The sequence below is a fragment of the Hylobates moloch genome, unplaced genomic scaffold (genome assembly GCF_009828535.3).
Source record: "Hylobates moloch isolate HMO894 unplaced genomic scaffold, HMol_V3 SCAFFOLD_1, whole genome shotgun sequence".
NCBI lineage: Eukaryota > Metazoa > Chordata > Mammalia > Primates > Hylobatidae > Hylobates > Hylobates moloch.
The window spans coordinates 74712885-74728635 of NW_026652276.1; the positions used below are offsets into that span (position 1 = coordinate 74712885).

The 15751-nt window shown below is 38.8% G+C and overlaps 1 protein-coding gene and 1 long non-coding RNA gene across 5 annotated transcripts in view; one reads left to right on the top strand and one right to left on the bottom strand.

Moving 5' to 3' along the window:
• Window positions 1-15751, top strand: part of LOC131383906 (uncharacterized) — an 84796-nt gene that overhangs the window by 17587 nt on the left and 51458 nt on the right. The window contains exon 2 of the long non-coding RNA XR_009214307.1: window positions 12882-13122. This is a non-coding gene — a long non-coding RNA (uncharacterized LOC131383906). The remainder of the gene's footprint in view (window positions 1-12881; window positions 13123-15751) is intronic.
• Window positions 9500-15751, bottom strand: part of B3GALT1 (beta-1,3-galactosyltransferase 1) — a 594483-nt gene continuing 588231 nt past the window's right edge. For all 4 annotated transcript variants that reach the window (XM_032755483.2, XM_058441454.1, XM_058441462.1 and 1 more), the window contains one exon: window positions 9500-14051. In XM_032755483.2, the coding sequence (XP_032611374.1) occupies window positions 12842-13822 (981 nt within the window). In that variant the 5' untranslated portion in view covers window positions 13823-14051 and the 3' untranslated portion in view covers window positions 9500-12841. The remainder of the gene's footprint in view (window positions 14052-15751) is intronic.

Consider the following 15751-nt stretch of genomic DNA (forward strand, 5'->3'; position numbering starts at 1 on the left):
ATGAGGACAGGGTGTGGTAGGATGAGATGAGGTCCCAGATGTCATCAGAGATCCCATGATGCAAGACCATATTAGGGATTTTGTATTTGATTTTACATTGGAAAATCAATGAAATGTTTTAAGTGGGGGGATGATGTGGTCTGGTTTTTGTTTTAAAAAGGCCTCTCTGGCTGCTGTGTGGATGAGGGATTGGAGAAGGGAAAGTGGGATTAGAGAGATGAGCAAGCAGGCTACTAACTAATCAAAACCAATCATAACAATAAAAAGAGAGGGCCTCGTGATGAACTCTAGCTGTGGGTAAGGTAGAAGCAGATTCCAGTTGCAGGTGGGAGGAATTCCCACAGTTCTAACTTGTGCAACTGAGACTTGAGAGCCCAATTATTGAGATGGAAAAATGGGGCATAAAGTAGATTTTGGAAGAAGATAAGTAGTGTCCACAAAGTCCAAGGTTGCTAATCATTGCTTTGATCTATTCCAAAGGAGCTCATCAACTCTTTAAACATAAAGGGAAATTATTCAATAAATCCTTCCCTTACACCAAAGGATTGACATCAGGGGACCTTTGTGACTTTGGCATTTTATCTGGTAAACTTTGTATTTAGGGAATAAGGGGCCTCAACAAATGCATTGAGAAGCCCTACAACTGTCATAGTGTATGAGTGCCCACACACAGATGCTTTCTTGGAATTATAAAGAATTTCATAAATGAATAGCATTTGACTTGGGTCATGAAATTTGGGTACATGGGGATGTGGGGTGAGGAGGTCATCCCAGACCACAGAGCTGCTACCTTGTATCAGGAGAAGACTTTAAACAAGCCCTTATTGAGCATTCGTGTGGAGTTCAGTAAAGCTAAGTGAGAGACGCCTCAGTCCTATTGGGGCAATTGATGAAAGGTCTAAAGATTTCAACCATGTTCAGCTGCACATTCATGGCTGTGAGTGCAGATTGGACATAGAGGCTGACTCCAGATAGGTGACGGAGATAGATCTGCTCACCCGAAGCTTTTCAACAAATTCTGTTTCTCATTGTGCTATATGCTTATCTTAATTTCACAGAAGTGCATTTTTATTTTAAATCACGAAACCTGTCTAGTGTTTTGTATAATCTTCCATTTGTTTGAAGAAACAAAAACATCACCATGTAATGTAATTGAATCTATTGGTTCTTGGTTGGGGCTGGATCTCTAACACAATTTACTTTGATGAAAATGGGTTTAGTAATTGGAGACCCAAATATAAAGGACTAAATATGTGTTACTGTTTTTCTTTTTTGGTTAATAGGCACTAATTTAACCCATATGCTAATCTATTATGTTTATTCATAAAATAAAAAAAAATGTTGATTCCAAGAACCAAGTTATAAACAATTCTGGCTTGGTAAACTTGGGATCACAAGTCCTATTAGCATAAAGCATCATCTGAGAAGACATTCACGGGTTAGGAATTCTAGGAAGCAATTTCTGATTTTGAATATTACAACAAAAAAGTTTCAGCTTTGAAAAGAATATTGGACAATAACCTCCTAAATATATGATAACACTTGCTGCTAACACTGTCTGGTCCCTGGTCAACCTTCAAGGAATATATGTGAGTGAACAGCTGAATGAATGAAAGAATGGATATGCCTTCATAGATTTCCATCAACATTCTGCCATGTACCCAAGGGTAATAAAAGCAAAATAACAAGTTTCTCAATTGAAATTGATTTTACAGTTTATCAGAAGCCTAATGTGAATCTCATTATTTTGACTTTAATGCTAAGTTTAAAGCTATACTCTAAAGTGAGATTGCTTTAGTTTGTAACAGCCTTCTAATGTTGTAGAGAGAAAGGTCTCCAACAATCTCCTTCTTCACTTAAATTAGGGATTTTGCTTATTATTACGCCCTTGGAAATCCAAACACGTATAACCTCTGGGATCTAATCAGTAGGACATCTGCAAAATTTAATGCAAAAGAGTGTACTGTTTATGGAATGGGAATCAGAACCAACTGAGTATAATAATAAGGAAAAGGTAAAAAAGCAAAACAGGCCACAAAAAACTAAGCTGAAAATATGAGAAAATATGGGTTGGTGTCTGCCTCTGGGAAACACCTCCCCCTACCTTTTTTTGTACTCTAACCGAAAGAGAATTTGATGGAAAGTGGATTGAAATTTATGATAGATAATTTTTACAATGGCAAAAGCAAAGAAACATTGGTCAACATAATCTGAAAACAGGTGTGGCTCTTTCCCCATCTTCCATCTCCCGCTAAATTAGTTCCTTCTGCTCTCTTACTTCCCTGGTCTTCCTGCTTCTTGCTCATTGTCTCCTTCAATTCTCATTGTCTCTGCTGCTGATTCTTCTCCTTTGTTACTTTGGAGTCATTTTCTCTTCGTTTGTTTTGTCTTGGAAATAAACTGCACGCAAAGCTGCTGTAAAGTGTGTTTTGTGTTCTTGTTGAACACTTATTTGTGGCGACCTCTGATCTAGGTTATTTCTAGATTCCAAAGCAGAGGTACAGCCCTCCCTTTGCGGATCCTGTAGTCAACCCAATTCATGGTAATTAAAAGGTTTCCTGGATGAGAGCTCTGCCTGAAAAATCAGGTTCACTGTGTTGTGCCATTTGATATTAAGTAAACCTGATGCCTGTTCTGAACCTATTTATCTGACTCTTGCCTAGGTTTTGACCCTGTTGTCTTAGCTATTTGCATATTCTTTGAGCTGCATATCTGGACTTGGGATTACTTATTTTTTTTCTGCTGACTTTTCAGATTTATCTGTTAATTCAAGCACTGGCTGCTCATTTGACCTTGGATATATTGCCGATTCTAACCTTTAAAACCAGGGAGGGTTTGCCCCTACTTGTTTCTGAATTGCAAATAAAATTTAGAGCAATATGACATAATGGAAAATAAAAAGACTGGACTCCAGTCAAAATACCTGGGGTTTGAATAGTATCTTTCCAGTTATTGATTTTTTGCATTGAAAAAGTCTCTTGATTTCTCTGACTCCTGGATTTTTCAACCCCAAAATGGTGACAATAATATAAATGCTGGATTTCTTGTTTGGGAGGGACCACTCAGTTTCTCATTAATGCCAAAAAAACAAAACAAAACAAAACAAAACGAAAAAACTTCCTTTCTCTCATCCTAATGATGTTCCTCTGAAAAAGTCAGATTATAAACTTTTTTTTTTTTTTTTTTGAGATGGAGTCTTGCTCTGTCACCCAGGCTGGAGTGCAATGGCAGAATCTTGGCTCACTGAAACCTCTGCCTCCTGGTTTCAAGTGATGCTCCTTCCTCAGACTCATGAGTAGCTAGGATCACAAGTGTGCACCACCACATGTGGCTAATTTTGTATTTTTAGTAGAGATGTGGTTTCACGATGTTGTCCAGGCTGGTCTTGAACTCTTGACCTCAAGTGATCCACACACTTTGGCCTCCAAAAGTGCTGGGATTATAGATGTGAGCCACTGCACCTGGCTATAAATCTGAATGGTCATATCCTATGACAATAATTTGGCACCATTTATGCATATGTGAGGTTGCTGTTTCTTGAGATGACATACTTGCGTGGCTCTTTCTGCTGCTTTCCTTCTGTTCCTGTTGTCTCCATTGTCTTGTACCAGAAGCCCTGTAGCCTGGCTCTACATACTTCTCTCTGTCTTCTTTCTGTGCTATATAGTATGCCCACATACTATAAATGGTGGTTGGTGGGAAGATAAAGCCATCAGGTCCGACTTTGACCTGGCTACATCATAAGCTCCAACTTGGTTTTAACATAGAATCCTATATTGGGTTACCGGGTACTGAATCAGCAAAATAATAGTGCGGTATTTTGCTTCCCGTTGTTTTTGTTTCTTTGATATATTGCTTCCTCTAGGACCTTACCCTTCTCCCATAAGGTCTTAGAGAAAGCTGCATACAAGAAATAAAAAGAGTGAGTTTCTAACCTAAAATTGTACTACAGACTCAAACCTCACTTTAATCCATAATCCCTTCCAACAAGTTTTTGTGAATATTTAAAGAGGTAATATAGGCAAAGTCTTTGGTATGGTAAGCATCTCTGGTATAGACGCTTATTGAATACTAGTAACCGTAGGCTGGGTGTGGTGGCTCACGCCTATAATCTGAGCACTTTGGGAGGTCTAGGAGGGTGGATCACTTGAGCCGAGGATTTGAGACCAGCCTGGGCATCATGGTGAAACCCCATCTCTCTAAAAAAAAAAAAAAAAAAAAGCAAAATAATTAGCTGGGCATGGTGGCTGTAGCCTGCAGTCCCAGCTACTCAGAAGGCTGAGGTGGGAGAATCACCTGAGCCTGGGAGGTCAAGATCATGTCACTGCACTCCAGCCTGGGTGTCGGAGACCCTGTCTCAAAACAAAACCAAAACCAAGCAAACCAAAAAACTAGTAACCCTGTCTAGAATCTAGCCTTGAATTCCAGAGCCCTGTTACTCAAAACACAGTCTATGCACCAGGCATCAGCATTGCCTGGAAGCTCACAAGAAAGAACTGTGGGTTAGACTCCAGAACTACAATTCTGCATTTTACCAAGATTCTCAGGTAATTACTTGGCATATGCCAGTCTGAGAAGCATTTCTATAGCGTCTACGTGTCCCTCATCCTGTGCTTTCTGCTCCAGTATCCTATTTTGCTTCCATACTTATGCCACCTATGGCTCCAACTCTTGCTAGGACAGAGAGGCATTTTGTTGTAAATGACATGCTTTCCAAGTTAACTCAGATGACTCTATTGATAAAGTTTGAAGAGAAGCTTCTAGTGGTGAAAGTATCTTTTCCTAAAGAAAATTTGGACTAGCATATGTTGAAGAAACCAACAGTAAGTCAGAAAGCACAAGCAGATACAGAGGGAGAGCTCATCAGAGTGTAGTTTGCGACAGGTGTGGAGCCACAGCCTTGAGTGTAAACAGGGCCTGCCTTTTTAAGGAGCTAGCTAGGATGGATACCTCTCCAGAGGATCCTTTGCTTCCAAGAGGGAAAAAAGGCATAATTGAACTTACAGATCGTTCTCTCTACAGAAATGTGAGCTCTGAAGGATAGAAGCTCTGTTAAAGTTCCTAGTGAGCTGGTCTAAATGTCGAGTGACTGAGGTGGTAGATTTTTGACTGGCATCTTCTTATTAATATTTATTAGACTTGGATTTTATTGAATTAATGGTGGTTTATTTTTAAATTCCTGAATCTTTTATCTGTATTTATGTGTTGCTTAACCATTTCCTTAGGATTCTGTTTTCTTGTTTTATTCTCTTCTTTTCTATTTTTTGCCTTGTTGGATGCTAAGGTGTCATGATGGGTTATTTGAAGAAACTTTTTCTATACATTAAACATTATAGATGATGACTACTAAATAACATGTAAATCTCAAGTAAAATAAAAATTTGGAAAGAGACCAGCGATTACCAGAGGCTGGGGGAGGGGGCTGATTACAATGGGTCATGAGAAAATTTGGGAAAGTACTAAAACTGTTGTATTTCTTATTATGGTGGTTGTCACCTGAATGTACACATTTGTCAAAACTCATAGAACTGTACATTTAAAAAAAGAGAATTTTAAAGTATATAAATTATAACTCAGTAAAAAGAGGGCAAAAGTTCCAAACCGAAAAAGAAATTAAAATAGCTACACTGAATTCTGCAGGAACTGGGGCCTGGGGCAGTGTGGAGGTGGGGCGTGGTATGTGTCTTTATTTTTGAGAAGCAAAATGCTATGTTGGTGATGAACATGGCCTCTAGAGCCAGAGGGCCTGAATTCACCCTGTAAGTTACACAAGCCTCTGTTGCCTCAATTCCCTAATCTGCCAATTTAAGAGCAGCATCTACCTCATGAGGCTATTGTTAGGATTCAGCAACAACAATGACAAAACAGAAAAATGGGCACTGAAAATTTAAGGTTTTGCAATGGGAGAAATTCTCTGATGCTTTCTTCCCCCTCACCTTATGCTTGGTGAGGTCATCTTCACTTCTGCTGAAAAATAGTCTTCATTACAAACCCCCACACGTAACTCGGCCCAGCCTGCTGTATCAGCCAGCCACTGCTGAGTAAACACTCTAGAATAAACCTAGAGAGAGAATAAATCACCTCTTTTGCCATTTTCTCACCATGTACAGCCTGAGGTCATTGCAACAGATCTAACAAATACTTGACATAATGTACTAAACTGATAGATACTAGAAGGTAAACTAAATGGAAAAATTTTCTTGAGCACTAGGCACCTCTGACTGAAGAGAGTGTGGAGCCAGCATTATTATTGATGTGGTTGAATCAATAACACTTTTTCATTCATTTCTTTTTCATTTCACAAAAATGCCCATTTTAACCAGCAAGGAGGTAAGGAGATCTTATCGAGGGCGATTTTTCGTGCTCACATGGATTATATTGTGGGGCACATCGCTCTTTTAAATATCCCCATTTCTGTTTTTGTTCATTTTTGTTTTTTCTCTTAAAAATGTATTCAATTTCTCCCAGCAGTGTGAATTCATCTGGAAATCTATGACAATCAATTAAGTAAATGAGAAAATAGAATACTTGCAATTATGATAATCAAGCTATATGAAACCCACCCTTTTAGGTCTAATATGCACACATCTTTAAGCAATATATTAATTAAGATGTGGGTAATTGTGACAATTAGAATCAAGCTTTCATAATTTTTAAAAATTACTCAGAGAAAAGGAAATATTTCAAAAATATATGCAGCTGTTGGTTTTTAATGCAATTCATTATCATGACCACATTGTCATTTTCCTGGCTGCCTGGAAGACAATTCCAATGCTGATAATCTTCATCCGTAACTGGAAACATTTTGTGTGTAGCACCTTTTTCAGATGTTTTCCTGTTTCTCTAGGTCAGAGGTTGACAAACTTTTCCTATAAAGTGCAATAAATATTTTAAGCTTTTCAGGTCAAGAAGCAAACTTGAAAATATATGATAGTACTGGCCAGGCGCAGCAGCTCACGCCTGTAATCCCAGCACTTTGGGAGGCTGAGATGGGCAGATCACGAGGTCAGATCAAGACCATCCTGGCTAACACGGTGAAACCCCGTTTCTACTAAAAATACAAAAAATTAGCCGGGCGTTGTGGCGCGCGTGCCTGTAGTCCCAGCTACTCAGGAGGCTGAGGCAGGAGAATGGCATGAACCCGGGAGGCGGAGCTTGCAGTAAGCTGAGATTGTGCCACTGCACTCCAGCCTGGGTGACAGAGGGAGACTCCATCTAAAAAAAAAAAAAAAAAAATATATATATATATATATATATAACAAAAGAAAAAATAAATTTCCTGTTTTTGTATTGATGGAATTCAAAATAATAACTGAGTACAATTTTGTTTATTGGTAATACACATCTACTAATGAGAGGAATGGCATTCTTCCTATTGGACTAACGTCCTGCTTAGTTGGAGTTCCATGTTAGCATCTGCTGTCATCAAGTCATTGCAGCTGTTCATGGGAACCACTCCTAGCTTGTGGACAGTAGGCCAGATGGAGTTCACAGACTGTAGTTTGCCAATCTCTGCTCTGGGTCAGTGTTCTCAGCTCCAGCGGGCATTGGAGTTACCTAGAGGGCTCATTAAAATGGACTGCTGAGCCACACGCTGAAGTTTCTGGAGGGACTTGAGAATTTGCTTTTCTAGCAAGTTCTCTGATGAGTCTAGTGCTCCTGGTGTGGAGACTATACTTTTATTTATTTATTTGTTTATTTATTTTTGAGACAGAGTTTTGCTCTGTCACCCAGGCTAGAGTGCAGTGGTGCAATCTTGGCTCACTGCAACCCCTGCCTCCCAGTTCAAGCGATTTTCCTGCCTCAGCCTCCCAAGTAGCTGGGATTACAGGAGTGTGCCACCATGCCCGGCTAATTTTTGTACATTTAGTAGACACGGGGTTTCACCATGTTGGCCAGGCTGGTTTTGAACTCCTAGCCCTCAGGTGACCCACCACCTCGGCCTCCCAAAGCAGTGGGATTACAGGCATGAGCCATCGTGCCGACCTGGAGACTATATTTTTAGATCACTGCTCTTGATGTTGGTCCTTTGAAAAAGTTATGTGGAATACAAATCTTTATATTTTATGTTTTTATTGTTTATTCACATAGTTCCACTCACCTGATAAACTTTATCTTTTTGAACTCCAAGATATATGGGGAGTAAATCAAAAGTTAAATTTCCATTAAGAAATGAATATCTGGAATACTATGCAGCCATAAAAAGGAATGAGATCATGTCCTTTGCAGGGACATAAATGAATTTGGCAGCCATTATCCTCAGCAAACTAACACAGGAACAGAAAACCAAACACCACATGTTCTCATAAGTGGGAGCTGAGTGATGAGAACACATGGGCACATGGCAGGGAACGACATACTGCAGCCTGTCAGGAGGGGTTCAGGGGAGGGTGCATCAGGAAGAATAGCTAATGGAGGCTGGGCTTAGTACCTAGGTGATGGGATGATCTGTGCAGCGCACTACCATGGCACACGATTTCCTATATAATAAACCTGCACATTCTGCTCATGCACCCCTGAACTTAAAATAAGTTAAAGAAAACAAACAAAAAAGTGAATATCTGTTTAGCTAGATCAGGACTGATAATAAAAGGAACTTTTGTCTCTTAAATAGCTCTCAGTCTCTTGCTTACACAATCAGGCATCAGCAATCAACATCTACTTGGCTGCTGTGAAGGATGTCTGAATAAATCTTTTCTGATCCAATTAAACTTCTAAAGTAACATGCAGTATTCCAAAGGATACATGCAGATGAAACAGGAATGACATTTTTGCCTTAGATTTAACATGTCCTAATTTGTCAAGCAGATTATTAATAGAATGCCCCCCTGAGTTGGAATTTGTTGGCATGTTTAACCCATAGACTTTAATACAGAGGCTGGTTAAAATGATTCCTTGAGGCCGCCAAGGGGCAAGTGAATCCCTGTTTCCTAAATCCCAGAGTAGCCACTGGTCTACTTACTAGATGGAATAGTCTCTGTGTTGACTGTTAAGTTGCACTGTGCTCTTGGGGATGAGCTCTGAATGGCATGAACTATTACCTACATTGAGACTGTGGAAAAGGTTAATGGTAAACGGCAGAGCATCAGCTTTTAACAAACACCTCTCACCAAAGAGATTCTTTCTAAAAAGAAGAGAAGTGACACATTTGTTCTCCTTCTGTTTATTTGTCCCAATGGTTTAAAAAAATCAGTTTTATGGAACCATAATCTTACTCATGACAGATGGGCCTGTACATAAGCATCGTGCTTTCAGTCAACAGTTTACATTTCAAGAGGAAGGTGAAGAAAATGTAATGATATCTTCAGTGTCTGTCATTTTTAGTTTTATAACATTGATACAAAAAATAGTATTCTGATTAGCAGCTTGATTGGCAACCCATGTAACCCTAAATAGTACTACAAACCTGGAGAGTGCACTTTTACAGACAATTACTTTTGGCGAAACAGTATGTACAATTTTGACAAATAAATACATAAATACAATCATTCATATATAACGTTATACCTAAATGTCAATTATCATCAACAAGCGTTGTTCTAGTAAATTACTTCTTTCATTCACAAGTTACTTTGTTGTTTATAAAAACTATTTTCACCTTTACAGAAGAAATGACATAATCAATTCTCCCACTAAACCCACATATTAGGAAAGGTAAAAAATGAATCCCAGATGCTTTAGGTAAATATTCCATTGTCTTTTGATAGAAGAGATTTGATTGAAAAACTTCTTCCTTGGCTCCTCTGTAAATAGTTTATTTTCACCATATCGTGTCACACAAAGGGGTTTTATTCTTCTGAATTGAATCCAAATTAAAAGTGATCTTCATTTTGTTGATTCTGGTTATTTAAAAATACAATATTATATATTGAAATGGACACTTGTTCCAATATAAGAAGACACAAAGCCACCTAAACTAGCCACCAAAGAGAAACTTTTTTCCAAAAAGTAAATTAAAAAAAGGAACTTTAAGAACATAGACACTGATACTATTATTATCCAGTGCATAATGGAAAAAAAGAGTTTTTGTAAAAATTGAGAGACTCTTGGTAGAATACTGTCTATAACATTGCATATTTTATGTCAGGGAAATGATAAGAATGGCTCAACAGTAATTGAAACAATATTTTGGCCAGTGTCATGTCATAAAATTAACAAAAGTCGAAAGTTAGAGCTTTTTCTTGATCACTTAAACATTTTTTGAACATTCAAAAAACGAAGGGCAAACATGCTTAAGGCTATTGAAACACTGGACAAATGGCCTTGCTTCACCAAAAGCTCCATGCAGAAGAAAATGTTACACAGCAAGCAGATTCTAGCTATACATACAGTTGGGGAGAAGAAAAAAATGCTTTTAAAATATATACACGTGGTCTTTGATGAGTATTTACATGTTTGTCACATGGGCATTACCTAGCATAAAAAAGTAAGGAAATAGTTCTTTAAGACATACGATTCTCTGATTTTTGCCCTTTTAAAGATTAGGGCTGTATCATAATGTATGCACACACATATAAAACGATTCATAGGTGTACATATATGATGTTTATAATGTGTAATTTTTTGACACCAGAGGTGGTTTGACTGAGCATGGGGTAGATGCAAGGCAATAGTATGAGACAGAGGCTTGATTCAGCTGCACAATTCGAAGGTAAACCAAGTAAGAAGTCGTGAGACTTTCCCAGTGATTGAAACTCACAGCAGCTGAGGCTGCAGGTTGGTGGGTGCTTCACCTTGTGCTGATCCATCTCTTCCCCAGGTTACCTAATTGCTATTGTCTAATCAAAACCAGCAGTCCTGCTGACCATAAGATGAAGATGTGTTAGGGGATGGGAAGTCTTGTCTCATATTGGGTCCTTTAGGGCAGGGGATGAGAGATCGTGTTTTGCAGAAACAAGCCATGACTTCCACTGGTTCATTGTGTCTATCTGTTTGCTATCAACTCCTATGGGGGGCTCCAGGGGTCAGGTTAAAAAATAAGTAAATAAATAAAAAAGGTACACTCTTTCAGCTGTGGGGCTTTCTTTGAATGAGAACAAACAGGTGTTTTCTAATAAATGGTAGAAGATGTGCAATGTGCAGGTTTGCTGACTGCCTATTCTGCTTCTTCTGAAAGAGGTGAACTAGCTTTACCTGCGCTCAAAGTTCTTAGAGAGAATTCAGATTCAGTGGTTCCTGAGATCTAAGTTGTCGTGATGCATTTTGCAAAGCATATGCTTCATTTACTGTAATATACCCCCAACCAGAGGTTCCTTCCCAAAGAAAGGCAGCTGCCTCTACTTTCAGCACCTTGGGATATCAAGGCAACACAATGACCTAGTCACTTATTCATTGAAACCAGAAGAAATCGCAGAGAAATGGAAGCTTTCCCAAACACCTAAATTACAGCCAAGGAAAAGTCAAAGCCTTGGCAGAATTAGGTGCAGTGATAGTTCACAGCTGATCTTTATTTAAGCAGATTTTATATTAAGATGATATTACTGCTACTGATGACCATCATTGTAATTATGCAATTATTTTAGCATTTAGCATAATGCATGATACATTGCATTACGTAGCACCTTTTAAGCTAAGGATCTCAAAATACTTAGCAAATGCAATTTGCTCTCACAGCACCTGTGAGGTAGGTGTTTTTTACAGCCATTTTTATAAATGAACACATTGAAGCACAAGATTACGATGCCTACTCATATGGCCCAATAAGTATGGTGGCATCAACGGGACCCGAACCCGGCCTTCCCCATCCTTCCTCAATCACAGAGCCCCCAGAATACCTCATAACAGTATTGCTGCTGAACATGCTCTGGTGTTTTCAGATGTTAGCAAGTAGGGCCAAGTCTTTCAATAATATTGACACCCTTAAAGATTTTCTCATGCGCTTTGCAAATGTGTGTGTGGGGGCCATCTTATACTATTGCTAAGCTTATGTTAATTATAATGCATACTTAAATTTGTATTTTCTTAATGTGATTTATTGTTCTCTGGCCTCCAACCAACTTATTTTCTACATAGACACATATGCCTGCCAGATCCAAAAACTGTGAAATGCACTTAGCGACACTGTCTGGAAGGAAGCAGGTGAGATTACATTTGGCAAAGTTTCCTTGGAGGCACCATTTAATGTTTGTTCTGAAAGAGCAAAACAAAAAAGAAAGAAAAAAAAATCTTTTGTTTACTTTGTTAAGTAGCATTTTATACACATTCCACCTGCTGACCAGATTTAATCCTTGGATGAGCAAGCAGAGTTGTCTTCCAAACACATAGAATGTTTGGTTCTCAAATTTAAACTCCCATCTATTTAACTGCAGCCACTCTGTAGGTACCAAGTTCATTTCTTGGTGGAACTGCAAATACTGTACACATTACATGGCAATATATGTAAAAATATAATGTAACAACACACACGATATTAATAATCACATCTAGTGTGTCTTCCAGACTGTGCATGCTTTCTGAATTGCTTTTGAAAATGGTTTCTATTTGTGTATTAATTTTTGCAGGGATGATATGACACATTACTGTTTCAGTTTCCCAGAACCAAATTTTTATCTCAGACGCACAGTACGTCAATCCTAAGAGTTGTTTGGAAGTCACTTTTTCAGATAAATAGCAATGCTCTGGGACTGAGAATGAAATCTGGCCCTTCTAACTCATTTACTGTTTCTATGACCAGAGTCTAACATTTATAAATTGGTAATCCAAGAAAAGAACTTATAGCAGGAAGCAAAAACTTTACAAAACCCCTTCACCAGTTCATTTCCCCCGACACCTGGAAAATACCAACACCTTAGGTCCCATTTCTTAAAAAAAGAAAAGAAACATATTTACATTGGTAAAAATCCTAACATCTGAGATGTTTCTTGCTTGACATGTCATTCCAGATTCTGTGCATTTCTTCTGGAGAGATCTGATGCACGGTGATAACTCGGCGATACCTACACAAACTGTAGGCCATTTTCCAGTGATTGAAGCCGCTGTTCTGGAAAGGATGTATGCCCAGCTTTCGAAGACACAGCCCCACATATACGTCTTCAAGGTGAAGCAGCCTTGTGTGGAGTGAGGTCTTGTAAATGAGTTCAGCCACATCGGCTGAAAAGATGTAGCCAGTCCCCGAACAGAACGGTGGGTAGTTACTGTCTGGGTACAAATCCCTGGGCATATACCACTTACTGCGGACGTCCCGAATCGGTCCTCCATTAATGACATAGCCAGTAAAATACCTTCTTCGTGGCTTGGTGGAGGGTTTCAGTAATTTATAAATAAGATTGTCCATGTTTACAAAAATGTCACTGTCTGTTTTCATGACATACTTGGCTTTTGAACAAAAAGTGGCCACCCATCTCATCCCCATTAATGTTTTGAGGGTAAGGTTATGGTAGGAGTCAATAAAGTCCTCCACGATGATATCATGGAAGATTTGGCTCTCTTGCTCCACCATCTGATTGAGAACCGGATCAGCATTCTTGCCCAGGAGGAAGAGGGTGGCTATCTTGATCCCCTTAAAGTTGTTCTCATCCCCCCACGTCTCTCTGATTGCCTGACGGGCATCGAATTCCTTGTGAGTGGTGCTGATGAGGATAACAAGAAAAGGAATGTTTTTCTCACATTTATTGGGCTCGTTGATAAGAAATTCAAAAGAATGTGGGTTGATAGGTCGAGTTCTTATGTTGCCAAAGGTGAAGTTTTTCCTGGCAACTGTTAGGTGGCTGAATGGTTTGGAGCCAGTGTAAGAAGAAGTAGGACGAGTTATACTCAAGTACCAGAGAGCGCTGGCCCAGCACACAACTGTCAAAACATACAAACAAGAGACCTTTGAAGCCATTGTCTTGAGAACACGTCTATTCCAAATATTGAAGAATATGCCTCCTTGGCACTAGTTTCTTTTCATCTTCCAAAGGCAGCATATTACTAATAAATCTTAAAGTTTGATAGAGAAGCATGAGGTGGAGATTGTCCATGGGCCTCACTGGCTGGCTGTCACCTCTGCACTCACTCTATTTTCTTCCAAATCTGATGGAGGTTTCCATGCCTCATAAATCTTCCTCTTAACTCTGCAAAATCAATAAAGTACAGTTGTCATTTAGATTTATGTCATCATTCTACATCCTGAAATAAACATAACAAGGGTATAAGAATTGCCCACAAGGATTAAAATACACATGATCATTCATTTCCATTAGTACCAAAAACTTCCTGTCATAACCATCTCCCCTTTTCCTCTCTCCTTGATAGAAGTTGTGTATGTATATTCATACCCAATTAAGAAATACATAGATTATAAATTCTAGATTAAGATGAAGTAAGTGGAACATTAGCCATTTTTAAAAAAGAATTCCTCCTCTTCACACGAGGTTTTTTTTTTTTTTTTTTTTTGTTTTTTTTTACAGTGAAATACTTTCTGGCACTATAGTCTTCTTTCAAGATAGGAAATCTCACCCATGGCCTCATATCTCTTTTCCAGTTTCTGAGTCTGAGCTTTTTTTTGCTTGATTCTGGTGAAGGAATTGATTCTCAACATTTCCTTGCTTTCTCTATTTGATTATGTGTTTATCACACTGGAAAATCTCTGCTAATGCTGTGTCTCTCTTGGTTCAGACTTAGAAGTAATTCCCAACTGTTCCTCCTTTTCTCCTGACTTTGGCTCCCACAACTCTTAGCTCCTAATTCTAGTTTTCTATGAAACTTCATGCAGAGGATATGCTGACCTCTCAAGCATGGAACCCATCACCCAAGTGACCTTTCAGACAGCTGGCAGCATTTATTTTGGAGTTGAGCTAAACGGTGTCACTTTTTATGGTTTTCAACAATTCACCCATGTGTTCCCTTGATGAAATTATACTGGCCCTTTTAATTTTTTTTAATCTAGTTACATTTGCCTATAAACCCAACATGAGTATAATGAGAGGGACAATTGAGTTTGGGGGCCACAGATCCAATGAAGATGTGATGGAGACTTCAGCTGGTGTTCAGATTTAGTTTTCCTTTGGAACTTTCATTCTTTCTAGAACTTCTACTGCTTTCTAGAACTTTTAAAACTTCGTGCCAGTTCCTATATGCCTGGTTATGAAGTCCATTCTTGTAAAAAATTGTTTCTTCCTTTCTTGTTAGAGCAGAATGTGGTAGTCCTGGAAGGCAGAGATAGTAGAGAATAGACACCAATTTTAACAAAGTCTGCTTCAAAGAAAACTATGTGCTTACACGTACAGACTGTGTAGAAATAATTTAATTGGGAATATAGATTGAAAATCATGTTTCTAAGCACAATAGTCATAATGAAATAAAAATACATGATGTGAACAGCAGAGACAATATATATCTTCTTGTCTAAGCCAAGAGCTGACTGTGAATATATGATCTGTATGAGACCAGCAATAACTCAGTGTGGTTACTGTTCTAACTAAATGAATATTTGAATGGCTTCAAGCAGTTTGACTCTAGGCATAGTTAGGCCTTCATCCAACTCATAATAAGTACTTTCTAAATATAGGCTCCTGTATCCTGTCCTCCCGGGAGAAATTTCTGTTCTAAGGTGCACCAAAGCTGATAAAAAGAAGGACGTGATGTGCAGCAAGTTTTGAAACTTTAAACAGTAAGCAAAAGGAAGTGAGAGAAACTAGGAATAGAAAAAAAGAGCTTCTCAGCCGGCGCTGTGCCTCAAGCCTGTAATCCCAGCAGTTTGGGAGGCTGAGGCGGGCGGATCACGAGGTCAGGAGATCGAGATCATCCTGGCTAACGTGGTGAAACCCCGTCT